This window comes from Bufo bufo, chromosome 2 (genome assembly GCF_905171765.1).
Source record: "Bufo bufo chromosome 2, aBufBuf1.1, whole genome shotgun sequence".
Classification (NCBI taxonomy): domain Eukaryota; kingdom Metazoa; phylum Chordata; class Amphibia; order Anura; family Bufonidae; genus Bufo; species Bufo bufo.
The window spans coordinates 356,021,206-356,041,686 of NC_053390.1; the positions used below are offsets into that span (position 1 = coordinate 356,021,206).

Consider the following 20,481-nt stretch of genomic DNA (forward strand, 5'->3'; position numbering starts at 1 on the left):
GCAAACCGATTTAAATAGCGTTTTAAATCACGATTTAAATCACTAGTCAGTAAGGCTTAATTTAAATCATAGTTTTTTACATAAAGATTCATATTTGGACAATTTTTCTGTTGTACTTAGGAAGGAGAAAAATAATCATTACCTTAAGGGTCCATTCACACGTCCGTTTTTTCTTTCCTGATCTGTTCCGTTTTTTCAGGAACAGATCAGGACCAGATCTGGACCCATTCATTTTCAATGGGTCCTGGAAAAAATCGGACAGCACAATGTGTGCTGTCCGTTTCCGTTGTTCCGTTCCGCATGTCCGTTTAAATATAAAACATGTCCTATTCTTGTCCTGAAAAATCGGATCCTGGTACAATACAAAGTCAATGGATCCGCAAAAAACGGATGACATACGGATGTCATTCCGTATGTCATCCGTTTTATACGGAATCCGTTCCTGGAAATTACATTTTAATTTTTTTATTTTTTTTTTTAAAGAAATCCAAACAACTTTATTTGCTTATTGAAATTTATACATGTTTCCGTTTTTTGCGGATCCGCAAAAAACGGATGACATACGGAAACATTTTCAGGAACAACAGATCCGCAAAAAACGGACAGAAAATCGGATTATAGAAAAATACTGACGTGTGAATGTAGCCTTATAATAACAATTTAAATAGGATTTATTCAACTGAAACAATAACATTACAGCATGTTATTTGCTTAAACATCCATGTTTGTTAACTAATTTGGCTAAAGAAAATATATATATTTTAAGATATATAGTTTCACTTTCTTCTTGTGCAGATCTATTCCACTCCAAACAATCAGAAAAATATTGTTTATATTCTATTCACTGAACTTTAAACTTAGCACTGAAGGGGTTGATTCTGTATTTATAGGTTTGTAGAAGTTAGGATTAAAGAGGACCTTTCACTAGAATAAAACCTCTAAACTAAGCATACAGACATGGAGAGCGGTGCCCAGGGGATCTTCCTGCACTTACTATTATCCCTGGGTGCCGCTCTGTTCTCCCGGTATAGGCTCCGGTATCTTCATATGTTCAGCTCAACTGGGTGGAACCTGCCGGCGTCTCTTTCTCCCAGGCTGTAGCGCTGGCCAATCACAGCGCTCAGCTCATAGCCTGAGAGAAAATAAAACCTCTCAGGCTATGAGCTGAGCGCTGCGATTGGCGAGCGCTACAGCATGGGAGAAGGAGACGCCGGCAGGCTCAACTGGGTGGAGCCTAACTATGAAGATACCGGAGGCTATACCGGGAGAACGGAGCGGCGCCCAGGTATAACAGTAAGTGCAGGGGGATCCCTGGGCGCCGCTCTCCATGTCTGTATGCTTAGTTTAAATTTTTTATTCTAGTGAAAGGTCCTCTTTAACCACTTCCCATCTGGGCCCTTTGCCCCCTTCCTGACCAGGCCAAATTTTGCAAAACTGACATATCTCACTTTATGTGGTAATAACTTTGGAACGCCTTTATTTATCCAAGCCATTCAGAGATTGTTTTCTCGTGACACATTGTACTTCACGATAGTCATAAATTTGAGTCAAAATATTTCACCTTTATTTATGAAAAAATCCCAGATTTACCCAAAAATTTGAAAAATTCGCAATTTTCTAAATTTCAATTTCTCTGCTTTTAAAACAGAAAGTGATACCTCATAAAATATTTATTATTTAACATTCCCCATATGTCTACTTTATGTTGGCATCATTTTGGAAATGTCATTTTATTTTTTTAGGACGTTAGAAGGCTTAGAAGTTTAGAAGGAATTCTTCAAATTTTTAAGAAAATTGCCAAAATCCACTTTATAAGGACCAGTTCAGGTCTGAAGTCACTTTGTGGGGCCTACATAGTGGATACCCCCATAAATGACCCCATTGTAGAAACTACACCCCTCAAGGTATTCAAAACCGATTTTACAAACTTTGTTAACCCTTTAGGCGTTCCACAAGAATTAAAGGAAAATGGAGATCAAATTTTTTAATTTCACTTTTTTGGCAGATTTTCCATTTTAATCCAATTTTTTCTTTAACACATCGATGGTTAACAGCCGAACAAAACTCAATATTTATTACCCAGATTCTGCGGTTTACAGAAACAACCCACATGTGGTCATAAACTGCTGTATGGGCACACGGCAGGGCGCAGAAGAAAAGGAACTCCACATGGTTTTTAGATGCCATGTCCCATTTGAAGCCCCCTGATGCACCCTTACAGTAGAAACTCCCAAGAAGTGACCCCATTTTGGAAACTAGGGGATAAGGTGCCAGTTTTATTAGTACTATTTTTGGGTACATATGATTTTTTGATCATTCATTATAACACTTTATGGGGCAAGGTGACCAAAAAATTGGTTGTTTTAGCACAGTTTCTATTTATTTATTTTTACAGCGTTCACCTGAGGGGTTCAGTCAAGTGACATTTTTATAGAGCAGATTGTTACGGACGTGGCGATACCTAATATGTATACTTTTTCTCATTTATTAAAGTTTTACACAATAATAGCATTTTTGAAACAAAAAAATTATGTTTTAATGTGTCCATGTTCTGAGAGCTATAGTTTTTTTATTTTTTGAGAGATTTTCTTATGTAGGGGCTCATTTTTTGCGGGATGAGGTGACGGTTTTATTGGTACTATTTTGTGGGACATACACATTTTTGATCACTTGGTGTTGCACCTTTTGTGATGCAAGGTGACAAAAATTGCTTGTTTTGACACAGTTTTTTTTTTTTTTTTTTTTACGGTGTTCACCCGAGGAGTTAGGTCATGTGATACTTTTATAGAGCTGGTTTTTACGGACGCGGCAATACCTAATATGTATACTTTTTTTAATTTGTTTCACTTTAACACAATAATAGCATTTTTGAAACCTAAAAAATGATGTTTTAGTGTCTCCATGTTCTAAGAGCTATAGTTTTTTTTTATTTTTTAAGAGATTTTCTTATGTAGGGGCTCATTTTTTGCGGGATGAGGTGACGGTTTTATTGGTACTATTTTGTGGGACATACGCGTTTTTGATCACTTGGTGTTGCACCTTTTGTGATGCAAGGTGACAAAAATTGCTTGTTTTGACAGTTTTTTTTTTTTTTTTTTTTTTTTTTACGGTGTTCACCCGAGGGGTTAGGTCATGTGATACTTTTATAGAGCTGGTTTTTACGGACGCGGCGATACCTAATATGTCTATTTTATTTTTTCTATTTTAAAATTTTTTTTTTTATTCCTTACTTGGAAACCTTTTTTTTTTACATGTGAAACTTTATTTTATTTTATTTTTTTCAACCCTTTATTTTTTTAATTTTTTTTTCACTTTTCGTCCCCCATAAGGTCATACAAGACCTCTGGGGGACATTTGCTTCACTTTTTCTTTTTTTTTTTCACAGTTGATTTCTCCTGTAACTGGGGCTGACATAGTAGCCCCAGTTACAGAAGAAATGCACCCCTATAGAGGCTGTACAGCAGCAATCCAGCGCTGTACAGCCTCACAGCAGGGCTGATCGAGGTCTCTGAGAGACCTCACACAGCTCCTGCACACTCCGGTCACGGCGGTCACATGACCGCCGGGCCGGAACAGGAAGCGCACAGCGCTTCCTTCTCTGCAGACACAGCGCTCTGTGAGCGCTGTGTCTGCAGCGATCGTGAAGGCAGGGACACCTGGGAACTGTCCCTGCCTTGTCTTAGGGTTGCCCTGCTGTCACTGACAGCGGGCAACCTGATCAGCAGCTGCACGATTAGCGTGCAGCTGCTATTTCTGACAGGACGTTTTAAAACGTGCTGTCAGAAATAGACGTCCACCCATAGGACGTTTATATCCTATGGGCGGACGTGAGGCGGTTAAGATCTTTTTCTCAACTCTTTTCATGTTATAAATTCAGTTTTGAGAACTCCAAAAGTAAACCAAGCATCTGTGATAATATCTTGTAGGCAGAGAAACTACCCAGTAATCTTACAAAAACCTCTGGAAGAGCATGACATTGTGAATGGATTAATGGAATTTAACAAAAAATTAAACATATACAGCCTTATTCTACATAATTAAAAAAGTAATCTTTATTTCATAATGAAATAACCTTTGGATGGTAATATTTTTTCCTCAAAAAGCATTTTATATTAAAAAATCTGATTTAAATCTAAAAAATCTGATTTTAAATCTAAAAAATCTGATTTAAATTAAAAAAAATCTGATTTAAATAAAAAAAATCATTTTTTTTTTTTTTATTTAAAAAAAAAAAAAAAAAATCATTGATTTTTATCCACCCTGATGTCAGGATCTCCTGGCATTACACCTGTACTTTCAGGCTGGGCTGCCACAACACTGTGCACATGCAGCAGCCAATGGGCACTTGTACAGGTCAGTATTTGTAAGCCAAAACCAGGAGTGGATCATAGTAACATACCGTAGTTTATAACGCTGAAAGAAGACAGCCGTCCATTTCTTTCTGCCTGTTATCCTGAAAAGTTCATCCAGAGGAAGCTAAAAAAAAAAGTGGGGTAGAAGCCAATGGATAGGTCAATATTAAAAGCCTTGTCAATGGCCCTGCACTTTACACACAGAGCAATGTCTGAATGCCAGGTACTGTACTGTTCCTAGGAGGCTATATTCAGCAGCAGCCTAGCCTGAGATTCTTCTGCATCACATTAGCAGGTTGACATCAGTGAGAAGGACCGCTGTGCTTACATTAGGAGGTTTTCTGCCTGTTTTGATGTTTCATACAGACACCATCTGAAGTTCTGTGATAATATGTGTATATTAGGATATCTGTATCCATCTCTCATACCTGTCTGTGCTTGCTCGTGTCTGCTATGGAATATAGATATTTTAGAATCATGCAACTATCCCACTTTCACTATGAGTATTTCCGCTCAGAAGGTAAAAAGCTTATTTATTAAAAGGAACCGGTCACTTGGTTTGGGGCCACTCAACCACCTGGATGCCATTCTGGAGCTGGGGTTTAGGGTCCCAAACCTGCCCATAGCAAAACGAGTCTGTCCCCACAAAGAATATGAAATGGCAAATCGAACTTGTCTGGAGAAGAGCCCAGTCTAGACCCTTCTCCAGTGATATTGGGCTCACCTCTCTTCACTGCTCAGGTGCCCACTTTACCAGTGCATGCCTAGTGAAGAGGCCGCTTGAGAGGAGTCCTGGACTCTTTCCAGTTAAGTTCAGCTTTCAGATGGGTTTGCGATGGACAGGTTTGGGACCCTAAACCTGAGCTACAGGACAGCATGCTGGTGGCCCCAAACCAGGTGACTGGTTCCCTTCAGCAGAGATTGGTGCAGCAAAGTTTGGCAGTTATATTCTTGTAGTGATACCAGTTTTTGTTCTGTTTCATTCTGTTCGTTGTTTTACAACGTGCACATATTGGTTATTCACTTTTCCAAAATGAATAGTTAGGCTACTTTCACACTAGCGTTCGGAGCGGGTCCGTCTGATGTTTCATCAGACGGATCCGCTCCTATAATGCAAACGCTTGCATCCGTTCAGAACGGATCCGTTTGCATAACAGTTTATTTCAGATCTGATTTTTCACTTCGGAAAACTCAGATCCGACAGTATATTCTAAACACAGAAGCGTTCCCATGGTGATGGGGACGCTTCAAGTTAGAATATACTGAGAACTGTGTACATGACTGCCCCCTGCTGCCTGGCAGATGCTGCCAGGCAGCAGGGGGCAGACCCCCCCCCCCCCCCCCCTCCTGTATTTAACTTATTGGTGGCCAGTGCGGCCCCCCCTCCCTCCCCAGTATTAATTGTAACCAGTGCGGCCCCCCTCTCTCTATATTCATCGGTGGCCAGTGCGGATATTAAATATGACCAGTGCGGTCTCCCCCTCCCTCCCTCCCCAGTATTAAATATGAGCAGTGCGGTCTCCCCCTCCCTCCCCAGTATTAAATATGAGCAGTGCGGTCTCCCCCTCCCTCCCTCCCCAGTATTAAATATGAGCAGTGCGGCCTCCCCCTCCCTCTATTCATTGGTGGCCAGTGCGGATTCAAAGTATTGTGATCAGTGCGGCCTCTTCCCCCCCCCCCCCCATCATTGGTGGCAGCGGAGAGTACCGATCGGAGTCCCAGTTTAAATCGCTGGGGCTCCGATCGGTTACCATGGCAGCCAAGACGCTATTGCAGTCTTGGCTGCCATGGTTACTTAGCAACAAATAGAATCATTATACTTACCTGAAGAGCTGCGATGTCTGTGACCGGCCGGGAGCTCCTCCTACTGGTAAGTGAAAGGTCTGTGCGGCGCATTGCCTATAGACCTGTCACTTACCAGTAGGAGGAGCTCCCGGCCGGTCACATAGATCGCAGCTCTTCAGGTAAGTATAATGCTGCTATTTGTTGCTAAGTAACCATGGCAGCCAAGACTGCAATAGCGTCTTGGCTGCCATGGTAACCGATCGGAGCCCCAGCGATTTAAACTGGGACTCCGATCGGTACTCTCCGCTGCCACCAATGATGGGGGGGGGGGGAAAGGCCGCACTGATCACAATACTTTGAATCCGCACTGGCCACCAATGAATAGAGGGAGGGGGAGGCCGCACTGCTCATATTTATTACTGGGGAGGGAGGGAGGGGGAGACCGCACTGCTCATATTTAATACTGGGGAGGGAGGGGGAGACCGCACTGCTCATATTTAATACTGGGGAGGGAGGGAGGGGGAGACCGCACTGGTCATATTTAATATCCGCACTGGCCACCGATGAATATAGAGGGAGGGGGGCCGCACTGGTTACAATTAATACTGGGGAGGGGGGGGGGGCCGCACTGGCCACCAATAAGTTAAATACAGGGGGGGGGGGGGGTCTGCCCCCTGCTGCCTGGCAGCACCTGCCAGGCAGCAGGGGGCAGTCATGTACACAGTTCTCAGTATATTCTAACTTGAAGCGTCCCCATCACCATGGGAACGCCTCTGTGTTAGAATATACTGTCGGATTTGAGTTTCACGATGTAACTCAAATCCGATGGTATATTCTAACATAGAGGCGTTCCCATGGTGATGGGGACGCTTCAAGTTAAAATATTGGAGAAAACTCCGATCTGATGGTATAATCCTGACTTTACATTGAAAGTCAATGGGGGACGGATCCGTTTGAAATTGCACCATATTGTGTCAATGTCAAACGGATCCGTCCCCATTGACTTGCATTGTAAGTCTGGACGGATCCGTTTGGCTCCGCACGGCCAGGCGGACACGAAAACGCTGCAAGCTGCGTTCGGGTGTCCGCCTGCTGAGCGGAGCGGAGGCCAAACGGTGCCAAACTGATGCATTCTGAGCGGATCCGCATCCACTCAGAATGTATTGGGGCTGTACGGATCCGTTCGGGGCCGCTTGTGAGAGCCTTCAAACGGAACTCACAAGCGGAGCCCCGAACGCTAGTGTGAAAGTAGCCTAAAACTGTACATTATCATCCTATTTATATCAAGTACAAAACAACAATTTGTTGAGAAACTAGTTGTGCACATTCATACACCAGGCTGGGACAAATTCCCTCCTCAGGCCTAGGAGTCCTTCACCAAGAAACGGGCTAGTCTCCGAACCAAACTACTGTATTCTTATTAATTCACTGTATTAGGACATAAAGAAAAAAAGACAATGCAACAGCACTCTGCAAACACCTATAAAGTACAATAATGCCATAATTATAGAAAAAATTCTGCTGCTATTGCTACGCTTATTTTGCAAATGTGAGATTCTTGGCAAATACATTTTGTACAAAATTATTTGGGCCTGTCTGCCGGCGTCAAGGCGATCTATATCAGACGGGAACCTAACACTAAATACTACCTGTTATGTGCCTTAATGGCCACCATAAAATTCAGGAAGTGCAGGTTCCACATGCATGCTGGGTCCACTCTGCTTTTTACCATTTTTGGTGCCATAATGCCCCCCATAGGCTGATTTTAATTAGAGTAAAGTATAAAGCTGTAGCCTGCTCTCATTGTATTTATTGGAAGCCATTTGGCACCAGGAGAAGTATAGTGTGGGCTCAGCATGCATGTTGGTACCTGCATCCCTGGATTTAATGGAGGCCGTTATGGCACCAAAAATGGTAAAAAGTATAGTGGAACCTGCACAATTTTATGGTGGCCATTAAAGCACATAACAGGTAGTATTTAGTGTTAGGTTACCGTCTAAGGCTACTTTCACACTTGCGTTCAGAGCGGGTCCGTCTGGTATCTGCACAGACGGATCCGCTCCTATAATGCAAACGCTTAGATCCGTTCAGAACGGATCCGTTTGCATTACCATGAACAAAAAAAAACAAAAAAAAATAAAAAATTTTTGACTTTACATTGAAAGTCAATGGGGGACGGATCCGTTTGAAAATTGAGCCATACTGTGTCAACTTCAAACGGATCCGTCCCCATTGACTTACATTGTAAGTCTGGACGGATCCGTTTGCCTCCGCACGGCCAGGCGGACACCCGAACGCTGCAAGCAGCGTTCAGGTGTCCGTCTGCTGAGCGGAGCGGAGGACAAACGCTGCCAGACTGATGCATTCTGAGCGGATCCGCCTCCACTCAGAATGCATTAGGACTGGACGGATCCGTTTGGGGCCGCTTGTGAGAGCCTTCAAACGGAGCTCACAAGCGGACACCCGAACGCTAGTGTGAAAGTAGCCTTATAGAGATCGCCTTGACGCTGGCAGATGGGCCTAAACAATTTTGTACAAAATGTATTTGCCAAGAATATCAAATTTGAAAAATAAGCATAGCATAAGCAGCATAATCTTTTCTATAATTATGGCATTATTGTACTTTTATTTGGTTTGCAGAGTGCTGTTGCATTGTGTTTTTTCTTTCTTTGTATTTCTAGCCATGGCAGCGTGCACCTGTGCATTGGGATGCGCTGACTGACCCCCTTTTTTTTGCAGTTGTATTAGGACATAGTAATTCATTCTTTAAGGCTACTTTCACACTTGTGGCAGAGTGATCCAACAAGCAGTTCGGTCGCCGGAACTGCCTGCCGGATCCGACAAAGCCTATGCCAACTGGTGGCATTTGTAATCCGGATCAGTCAGAAAAATGCATTGAAAGTCCGGATCCGTCTTTTTGGTGTCATCCGGCAAAAACGGATCCAGCATTCATTTTTTTTCTGTCTGCGCATGCGCAGTCCGGAGAGACGGGTCCGGCATTCCGGTATTTTGACACTAATACATTCCTATGGAAAAATATGCCGGATCTGGCATTCAGGCAAGTGTTCAGTTTTTTTTTTGGGCCGGAGATAAAACCGTTACATGCTGCTGTATTATCTTTTACCTGATCAGTCAAAAAGACTGAACTGAAGACATCCTGATGCATCCTGAACGGATTGCTCTCTATTCAGAATGCATGGGGATATACCTGATCAGTTCTTTTCCGGTATAGAGCCCCTGTGACGGAACTCTATGCCGGAAAAGAAAAACGCAAGTGTGAAAGTGCCCTAACATGACCTCTGCACTGATGCAAATGGATTTACTTTCAGTTTGTGACTTTTCTGCAACAAATCCTTAGATTCTGCATGCTGCCAATAAGAAAATCTATACCCTGTGAGTGCATTGTACCCCTCCTCTAAATGAAGGTGCCAGAAGAGTGCTCCCTGCAGTGCCAGCCTTGTGTGGCTGATTCTCGGCATATTTGCATGGTGGTGGCCAGACCTCCACCATCTCCTTTAAAGCTAATGGGGCAGGCATCAGGCAATGCCAGATCCAGAGAGCTCCATCAGGCTGTTCCCTGCAGGATCTCTTTAATGCTTGTGTGAAACTAGCCTTACCTTGGCAATCTGAGTATCCTGGTCAGGCTGCTAATACATGGCAGATTTGTTGAAGATGTACATCTGAATGGGGTCTCTAAAAATGCATGCGCAGGCAGCGGGAACAGCACTCTTCAAACATCTGGAAGATTTGCGAAACAGCTGTCATACCTAAACCTTCCCTTATGGGGCAATGGGGAATGTTGTCTGAACAAGGCTTTGGCCAAAAGCTATATGATGCTTGTCTTCACTCCCGCAAACCCAGAATCGTAGCAGAGTCTGCTCAAGTGTGCCATTTTTATTGGATGGGTTCTGCCATTTTATTGGCTTGGTTAATGATCATTTAGCAAAACTAATCAACTATCAGTGTGTTACCTGATTACATCAGATTTTTAGCTCTGTATCTAACTGTAGCTAGTTACGCTGTTATGGTTGAATGAATTTTATTTTTAAGAGGATGTGTTTGAGGCTACTTTCACACTTGCGCTTTCCCTTTCCGCTATTGAGATCAGTCATAGGATCTCAATAGCGGGGGAAAACGCTTTAGTTTTGTCCCCATTTATTGTCAATGGGGACAAAACTGAACTGAACGAAACAGAATGCACCAAAATACATTCCGTTCCGTTTGGTTGCGTCCCTATCGCGGACAGAATAACACTGCAAGCAGCATTTTTCTGTCCGCGATGTTGTGCGGAGCAAGACTGACCCGTCCTGACTCACAATGTAAGTCAATTGACTTTCAATGGTGTTAATGACAGATCCGTTGTGGCTTTATAAGACCTAATACAACCGGATCCGTTCATAATGCATGCATGCGGTTGCATTATTGTGACGGAAGCATTTTTGCAGATCCATGCCGGACCCGCAAAAAAACGCTAGTGTGAAAGTAGCCTTAAATGTAATTTTTGTCAGGTTTTTATGATAAACGCTAAAAGGCTTTTGTTGATAACTTATTTAAAAAAATGTATATATCTCAGCTTTTTTTAATGCAATTTAGCCAATAAAGGCTATATTCGTGTATTGCAAATGTTGTCACTTTTGGTACAGAAAATCTGTGCACTAAAATACCTCCAATTCGGGTAAGGCTACTTTCACACTGATAATACAACTGTTACTGATAATACAGCCGTCTGCATCCGGTAAGAATACAATGATGGATCCGTTATGAACACCAATCAAAGTCAAGGGGGATGGATCCGTTTTCTATTGTGTCTGAAAAAACGGATCCGTCCCCATTGACTTGCATTGTGGGTCATGCCGTTTTGATCTGCATCCCATGACTGAAAGAAAACCGCAGCTTGCTGCAGTTTGCTCTCCAGTATGAGAACACAACCAAACTGAGCGGAATGCATTTTGGAGCACTCTGTTCTGTTCAGTTACGTTTTGTCCCTATTGACAATGAATGGGGACAAAACAAAAGCGTTTTTCTCCGGTATCGAGATCCTATGACTGATTTCCATACCGGAAAATGTAAAAGCAAGTGTGAAAGTAGCCTAAATTTCCAGAATCCTAACCGTGTTTTGAGGTTAGACATGGCACTGATGTTTTTACGTACTATATATTTCTAATTTGACCCATTACATTTTAATTTGCATCGGCATCCAAATGCAAAAATAATTCCTAAATTGTTTAGATGTCTGACAGAATTTCTCTGCCTGTATGCTTAAAGGGGTTCTGCACTTTGTTTAAAGTGATGATCTATCCTCTGGATAGATCATCAGCATCTGATCGGCGGGGGTCACACACGGGACCCCCACCGATCAGCTGTTTGAGAAGGCAGCAGCGCTGCGGCCTTCTCACTGTTTACCGCAGGCCCAGTCACAAGTGAACGGAGCTTAGCCGCGCCCAGGCCAGTAATACTAGTCGTGACCTGCGGTAAATGGTGAGAAGGCCGCGGCACTGCTGGAGCGCCACTGCCTTCTCAAACAGCTGATTGGCGGGGGTCCTGGGTGTTGGACCCCCGCCGTTCAGATGCTGATGATCTATCCAGAGGATAGATCATCACTTTAAACAAAGTGCAGAACCCCTTTAATAAATAGCTCTCAAGTGGCACATGAAAGGTTAGAATAGTATTGTGTGTTTTTATTTTTTTTAACTATTTTTATTCAATGTCTGTCTTATTTGGCATTTTCTGGTTTGGTTTTAGGCACGGAACATCCGATGTCTACTCCAACAGATCCGGGGGCAATGCCTCACCCGGGACCATCCCCAGGTCCTGGTCCTTCCCCGGGGCCAATTTTAGGACCTAGCCCAGGACCAGGGCCTTCCCCAGGATCCGTACACAGCATGATGGGTCCAAGTCCAGGCCCGCCCAGCGTCTCCCATCCGCTTTCTAACATGGGCCCGTCAGATTATACACCGGAGAACATTCACCAGATGCATAAGGTAAAACATTGTTATTATGTTATAGATAAGTTTTACATCGCTTGAAAGGTTGTCACTGCTCATTAAGTATATAGAAAGCCTGTGTTCTCCAAGCATATATATCATAGCCAGGTTTGACATATGCCAGAAAACTGGTAGCCAATGTTGCCAGAGATTTTTTTTACTAACCTATTGTGTGTATTGGCGTAAAGGTGCAGCCAACCATCTAGTGTGCAATTCTCCCCGAGGGTAAATGTCAGGGGAGATGAGGATCAGGCAAGTTGGATTTCAACATGCCCAGTCCCTTTTTTTTCTTCAGAGAACAGATAATTGCTCAACTTACTGTAGCAGGCATGTGTGAGACGATGGGGAGGGACAGCTATCCTATGTATATGGTTGGTCTAACACTTTTATAAGCCCTGTGTTTTCCTCTTCTTAATGGAAGATTCTGCATTAAATGATGTATTAAAGCCTTTTTTTTAATAACTGGAGACACTTAAAGGGGTTGTGCAAGAATGGGGAGAGTTTTGACACCCCCACACACTTGACCGGACCTGTAAAGGGAAGCTTACTTACCTGCTTCCTGGCGCTTGTCCTTTAGGCTTGTGATACTCCGCTGGGCTCCCTCGCTGATAATATCCGGTTTGACATGGCTGCAGCGGTGACCCACTCCCCTTACGTCATTACAAATTGTCACATGACGCAAGAATGCCCCCCCCCCCCCTATCGTAAGGTGATGATGGCGTATCCTGGCAGTATACCATCCCTTATAAGCTGGGAAGACCCTTTTTAACAGCAAAATCTGCTTACCTGAAAGTAATAGGATTTGTTGAATGTAAATGAATAAATGCCTTTTTTCCAGCAGCCCTTGGAGAGCATGCATGATAAAGGAGTTTCTGATGAAATGCACTGTGCTACTATGAAAAGCTCAAGTATGAGGCCACCTCTTGCTGGGATGGGTCCTCCGCAGAGTCCCATGGATCAACACAGTCAAGGTACTTGCGGCTTTCCTTTCCATAACCAAGTAAATAATTGTAATTTATTAATGAGAGACTTGTTTATGTGCAGACTTTGAAAATGCCAGGGACAGGTCTATTTAAAGTGGCCTCAGATTGGGAATTAGGGTAGTTGAGATGAGTAAACATAACCGCAAATAAACCTAATACAGAGGAGCCTCCTAGCCATACTTTATCAATAGTGCAGTGTATTTTATGTGACCAAAGGATCACACATTCAGTTCCCCTTGTGGGACTTGAAATGTGAAAAAAAAAATATCCAAATGGAAACGATCACGAGGGGATCCGACTCCATACAACCCAGTTGTCAGCTGCATAAGGCTTCTTTCACATCTGCGGCCCAGAATCAGCCAGACAAAAAACACTTTGTGCGGCAGTATTTGTTCAGCTGAATCCTGGCATATTGCTGGGCAGTGGCCGGATCTCCGCTGGACCCCATTATAGTCAATTCAGGGAGCTCCAGTAATCTGTTCTCTGCCAGAACAGCCCGCAAGAACTCCTGCTGGCAGTGTAAAAGTAGTTTATAACAGCCGACACCCGACCACAATGACTGCGATTGCTGATGACTCCGATCCTGGTCATTTAAACCCTCAGATGCCACAGTTAATAGTGAACATGGCACCCGAGTCATTACACAAAGGTATGGGCAACTTTTGTGCCCCAATTGCAGCCCTGCATCTTCGCCACCAGGGTGAAGTTGCGGGGCTCCAAATGGTAGCTATGACAGACTGGGTTACTTGATGGTTAAGTTAAAGGGGTGGTTTCACTTCAGCAAGTGGCATGTATTATGCAGAGAGTTTTCAGTATATAATTTTTTTGGGAGGAAAAGTGATGCAAAAATGTTGAATTGGCCATATAGATTATTATATTTTTTTTTTTTTCAGTTGCACTGTTCACCGTGTTGTTCAGCCATTTTGGCACATGGTAATGCCAATGATCTTTATTTTTTATGGTTGGTTTTTATTCAAGGGGGTGATTTGAATTATTATTTTTTTTTATTTACAGTAGGCAGATTTTATGCTAAAAATTGGGTTTCGACAGGATGGGGATAATGTAAAATGTTTGCATGTGTAGAGCAATTTAGTTGATACTGCTGGTCAATGTCGTGGAGTTGAGAAAAGGCCCAATTACTGTATTTTTCGCTTTATAAGACGCACAGGTTTTAGAGGAGGAAAGTAAGAATTATTTATTTTTTTCTTCAGACCTCATATCAGATCCTCAGAATCAGACCCCATATCAGCCCTGCATGTCAGAACCCATCAGCCCTCAATGTCAGACCTTATAGCAGTCCTTTATTTTAGACCCCCCCCATCAGACTTCAGATCAGCCCTCAATGTGAGACCCCCATCAGACCTCAAATCAGCCGTCAATGTCAGACCCCCCCCCCCCCATAGTTCTTTGGCAGAACCATCAGACCTCAGATCAGGATAAAATACAAAAAAAAACTCCTCTTACCTCTCCTGCGCTGTTGCTCCTCTATCTCCGGCAGTAGTTGCGCTCCCATGTCTTTTCAGGTCGGCGCTGCACTGTCACTTGACTGCGTGCAGCGTCAGGTCATAGTGTGCGCACTGGCCCAGGAAGGAAGACCATGGAGGGTGAGTACCGGAAGCGCTTGGAGCACTTCACTCCCGGCACCTAATGCATATTGTATTCGCTTTATAAGACGCACTGCCATTTCCCCCCACTTTTGGGGAAAAGAAGTGCATCTTATAAAGCGAAAAATACGGTAAGCGTGACAACCTGTGAGTGCTGTGGCCTTCTCTCAGCTTTTCCGAGGCCAGTGACGACGTTCATTGGTCACGTGGCCTAGGAGCAGCTTAGCCCCATAGAAAAAGAAGGGGCTGAGTGCGATAACACGCACAGCCGCTATACTATGTACGGCACAGTGCTTGATAAGCATGGAGAAGGCCTTGGCGCCTCACAGTATTTCTGGTGCCTTCTCAAACAGCTTATCGATGGGGGTCACGGGTGACAGACCTCCACGATCAGATACTGATCCTTTGGATAGGTCATCAGTATAAGGCCTCATGCACACGACCGTTGTTGGGTTCCGTGTCCGTTCCGTTTTCCGTGATTTTCTGCGGACTCATTGACTTTCAATGGGTCCGTTGAAAACTCGGAAAATGCACCGTTTGTCATCCGCGTCCGTGATCAGTGTTTCCAGTCCGTCAAAAAAATATGACCTGTCCTATTTTTTTCACGGACAATGGTTCGCGGACCCATTCAATTCAATGGGTCCGTGAAAAAACACTGAGGCACACAAGATTGTCACCTGCGTCCGTGATCCGTTTTTTTCCTATCATTTTCAAGGCAAACTTGACTTAGATTTTTTTTTTTACTTTTCATTTCTGGTAATCCTCCAAAAATCAAGGAAGACACACGGAAAAAAAACGGAAACGGAACAATTGAACACCGTTTTGTGGACCGTGAAAAAATACTGTCGTGTGCATGAGGCCTAAAAGTCCTGGAAAACCCTTTTAAGGCTACTTTCACACTTGCGGCAGGACGGATCTGACAGGCTGTTCACCATGTCGGATCCGTCCTGCGGCTATTTCGCCGTGCCGCCGGACCGCCGCTCCGTCCCCATTGACTATAATGGGGACGGGGCGGTGCACGGCGAAAGGCCGCCAGACTAAAATTACTGCATGTCAGGCTTTTTAGTCCGGCGGCTTTGGCTGTGCTGCGCCGGAGCTCTGCCCCCGTCCCCATTATAGTCAATGGGGACGGAGCGGCGGCACGGCGAAATAGCCGCAGGACGGATCCGACATGGTGAACAGCCTGTCGGATCCGTCCTGCCGCAAGTGTGAAAGTACCCTAATAGAGTAGCATAGACCACCTGTTGCAATAAAATTGAAAATTTGCTTCCTTGTCAGGGCTCCAGATGGCGACCAAAACGGTCGCCAATGCGCCTTAAATTTAGCAGATGGCGACAAGACTTTTTAATCTTGTCGCCATTTGCGACTGTACCACCGCGATCCTGCGCAGCCTAAGTTCTCTTCAGTAGCACATTGGAGAAGGAAGGAGTCCCTCCCTCTCCACTGTGACGCGGCCGCCACTACCACCAATGGGGAGATAGCAGGGAGGAGCAGGGGAGGAGCTGTCGCCACTGCGCCACCAATGAATGTAAAACATAAGTATAGGCAGCGGTATCACAGACCTGGCACCCGGCCTCAATAACAGGGCATGCAATACGCGGCAATTAACCCCTCAGGTGCCGCAGATCGCATGCCCTGTTATTAAGGCCGTGTCTGTGATACCGCTGCAGACAATTGTATAAAGGAGTTAAAGAGGACCTTTCATGGGTCCAAAGAATATGAACTAAGTAGCAGGCTGCATAGAGCGGCGCCCAGGGATCTAAGTGCACTTACTACTATTCCTGGGCGCCGCTCCGTTCTCCCGCTGTGGCCCCCGGTATTTTCAACATTCAGAGCAAGGAGGAGGAGACGCCAGTGTCTCTCCTTCTCCCTGACAGCAGCGCTATCCAATCACAGTTCAGAGCTCAGACGGGGAGTTTTTTTTTCTGTGATTGGTCAGTGCTGCTGTCAGGGAGAAGGAGAGACACTGGCGTCTCCTCCTCCTTGCTCTGAATGTTGAAAATACCGGGGGCCACAGCGGGCGAACGGAGCGGCGCCCAGGAATAATAGTAAGTGTACTTAGATCCCTGGGCGCCGCTCTATGCAGGCTGCTACTAAGTTCATATTCTTTGGACCCATGAAAGGTACTCTTTAATTACATTCATTGGTGGTGCAGTGCGCCCCCCGAAAGCCTCCCCCTCCCCCCCATTATCAGTGGCCACAAGTCGTCCCCCCATTGTTATATGGTGGCCACAGGGTCCCATCCTCTTCATTGGTGGCAGTGGCAGATTACACTGGGGCTCAGATCGTTACCATGGCAGCCAGGACGCTACTGAAGCCCTGGCTACCATGTTCAGCTCCCTGCTGCTGTGTGCACAGAGCAGCAGGGAGAGTGTGAAGTCCTATTCACCCTAATAGAGCTCTATCAGGGTGAATAGCACAAGGGCTGAAAAGATCCAGGTTCTAGCCCCTAAGGGAAGAAATGGTTATTAAATAAAATTTAAAAAAACAAGAAAAAAAACAAAAATACTAAAAGTTTAAATGGCCCCCTTCCCAGTTTTACATATAAAATTTACAAACAATAAAGAATAAACATATTACATATCGCCACGTCCCAAAAAGTGTGAGCTATTAAAATATAAAAAAATATTCCCGCTCGGTGAAGGCCGTAACAGAAAAAAAACCTCTAGACCGCGCAATTCGCCATTTTTAGTCACCTTGTCCCCCAGAAGATGTCCCTGGATGTGAGAGGTATGTGGTGCTGTTTTCTCCTATATGTAGTGCTGGCTCACTACTGTGACCTGCGTCTCATCTTCTCAAAGTCCCTTTTTTAAAAATGATATGCATTTTAAATTTGGCGACTAAAAAATGTAATTTGGCTCCTAAATTTTTTAGTTTAGGAGCCAATAGTTCCTGGTCATTTTTTTTTGTCTGGAGCACTGCTTGTTATAGAAGCTGATGACATGTATGCATTTATTTATACATCATTGTGTTTTCCTTCAGGGTACATGTCTCCTCATCCATCACCTTTGGGGGCTCCTGAACATGTATCTAGCCCAATGTCTGGTGGAGGGCCAACACCACCACAGATGCCTCCAGCACAGCCTGGACTCATGATGCAAGGAGAGCAACAAGTTATTAGTCAGCCTGGTCGTGGTCCCTCTGCTTTCAGCCAGGTTCAACTTCACCAGTTGCGTGCTCAGATTTTGGCTTACAAAATGTTGGCAAGAGGGCAGCCGTTGTCAGAAAATCTGCAACTTGCTGTACAAGGAAAGAGGACCTTGCCTGCAATTCAGCAACAGCCACCACCACAAGCACAACAGCCACCACCACAGCAGGCTCCTTCTAATTACATTCGACCACAAGGTGAGTTTTATTTTTTTTGCAAGGTAATATGAAAGCGCCTACAGGGTAAATGTACACTGTCACCATTCAGAACTCTTTGCTGTCTCATAGGTTAGTGGGTGCCATATGTACAGGGGCATGTCTTAATGCAGTGTTCTTCAACCTGTAGCTCTCCTGCTGTTGCAAAAACAGAGTGTACCCGCTATTGAGCTTACTATGAGCATTTATTCAGTATACTAAATTCTGTCTGTAAACTAGTCCGTAAACTAAAATAAAAATACCTAAATCTGTTTCCCATGCTCCCATATTCAATACAGGAACTTTGATGTACAGCCTATATTACAATATATATGTTTTTATTGTTTGATTATTTTTTAACAGCAAGTTGATAATTTGCAGAGCAGAATTGTACAGTTCTCACTTTTGTTCCTCCTCCAAAGGTATGGCAATGCACCCAATGAGTGTCACTCCTTCTGGTGCAGGACCTGCACCTGGAATGCCTGGACATGTTTCTACAATGGCTTTAAAGCCCTGGGGAGAAGGTAAGACTGAGTGACCCTATATGTAGAATATATTGGCTACCTTAAAGGTATTTTCAGCCTTTTTAAAGGGGATCTGCTGGCAGATTAGGAGAAGCTAAACAGATTGATATACAGTTTCAGTAAAACTTGTAATTTACATATTTAAAATTTTACTCTTTCTGACTTCAGCTGTTCACGGGGGAGGTATTATCAGTAATTGATAGCATTCTCTGTGTAAGTGTGTATACATAGATAGCTGTCAGTCACTGATAGTTGTACACATGGGAGGTGTTATCAGTGATAGATAGCATTCTCGGTTTAAAGGCTCATGCACACGAATGTGTGCCAGCCGGACGCGTATTGTGGCCTTCAAACAGCAGGTCCGCAATATACGGCCCCCAGCGGTTCTTGCACCACATCATGTTCTATTTTTTTTTTTTTTTTTGTGTGGTGCGGATGGATCACGGACCCATTAAAGTTGATTAGGTCTGGACCCGTCTGTGGCAGCCGCACGGATGTCGCCCGCACATTGGGGACCGCAAATTTTGGTTCCCAATGCACGGAACGGCCAAGTGCATGAACCCTAATTGTGTATACATAGATAGCTGTCAGTCACTGATATCTGTACACGAGTGAGGTATTATCAGTGATAACATTCTCTGTGTAAGGCCTCATGCACACGACCGTTGTGTGCATCCGTGGCCGTTGTGCCGTTTTCAGGTTTTTTTTTCGTGGACCTATTGACTTTCAATGGGTCCGTGGAAAAATCTAAAAATGCACCGTTTTGCAGCCGCATCCGTGATCCGTGTTTTAGGGATCGACCGATATTGATTTTTTAGGGCCGATACCGATAATTTGTGAACTTTCAGGCCGATAGCCGATAATTTATACCGATATTCTGGGAATTTTCATTTTTGAGAAAAAAAAAATTTCCTACACAAATCTGCTGAAAATTAATATGTTTATTGTTAATGTGTATTTTTTTTGTTTATTGTTAATGTGAATTTTTATTTTTTTTTTAATCTTTTTCATTTATACTATATATATATATATATATATATATATATATATATATATATATATATATATATATATATATATATTTATTTATTTTATTTTTTTTACTAACTTTTAGCCCCCTTATGGACTAGAACCCTTGTCCTATTCCCCCTGATAGATCTCTATCAGGGTGAATATGATCTCTCACTGTCCCTGCTGCTCTGTGCTTTGTGCACACAGCAGCAGGGAGCTGAACATGGCAGCCAGGGCTTCAATAGCGTCCTGGCTGCCATGGTAACCGATCGGAGCCCCAGGCTTACACAGCTGGGGCTCCGATCGGAGGAGCAGGGGAGAGGGGATCCTGTGGCCACTGCCACCAATGAGTAATACTGGGTGGGGGGGCGCACTGCGCCACCAATATTTTTACTATTGGGATGGGGGTGGGGGGTGCACTGCGCCACCAATGATTAATACTGGGGGGCTTGGGGGGGCGCACTGCGCCACCAATGAAAAGTCTCTCAATCATTCATATACAGGAGGCGGGAGCTGGCTGCAGAATCACATAGCCGGCTCCCGACCTCTATGAGCGGTAGCTGCGATCCGCGGCACCTGAGGAGTTAACTACCGCGGACCGCAGCTGCCGCTCATAGAGGTCGGGAGCCGGCTATGTGATTCTGCAGCCAGCTCCCGCCTCCTGTATATGAATGATTGAAAGGCTTATCTTCATTGGTGGCGCAGCGGCCACAGCCCCTCCCCTCCTCTTATGTGCTCTCCTCTCATTGGCGGCAGCAGCACAGGGGGAGGGAGACACTGCTTCCTTCTCCCCTGTGCTGCGGAGGGAACACAGAGAGCGCTGAGAGCAGCATGATCTGTGTTCCCAATATGTTATCGGTATATCGGCAAAATAGATGCCGATACCGATAACGTTC

General features: G+C 44.3%; 1 protein-coding gene and 1 long non-coding RNA gene across 4 annotated transcripts in view; one reads left to right on the plus strand and one right to left on the minus strand.

Moving 5' to 3' along the window:
* SMARCA2 (SWI/SNF related, matrix associated, actin dependent regulator of chromatin, subfamily a, member 2) overlaps positions 1-20,481 on the plus strand; it is a 289,118-nt gene that overhangs the window by 72,332 nt on the left and 196,305 nt on the right. For 2 of the 3 annotated variants that reach the window (XM_040417115.1, XM_040417114.1), the window contains exons 2-5: positions 11,880-12,118; positions 12,960-13,092; positions 17,691-18,053; positions 18,473-18,574. In XM_040417115.1, coding sequence (XP_040273049.1) covers positions 11,894-12,118; positions 12,960-13,092; positions 17,691-18,053; positions 18,473-18,574 — 823 coding nt within the window. In that variant the 5' untranslated portion in view covers positions 11,880-11,893. The remainder of the gene's footprint in view (positions 1-11,879; positions 12,119-12,959; positions 13,093-17,690; positions 18,054-18,472; positions 18,575-20,481) is intronic. The other variant, XM_040417116.1, reaches the window with a different exon arrangement.
* On the minus strand, positions 768-18,839 carry LOC120989186. The gene is made up of 3 exons (XR_005776239.1): positions 18,728-18,839; positions 9,746-9,749; positions 768-779 (listed from the first exon to the last, which is right to left on the minus strand). It is a non-coding gene; the product is annotated as an uncharacterized LOC120989186 (long non-coding RNA).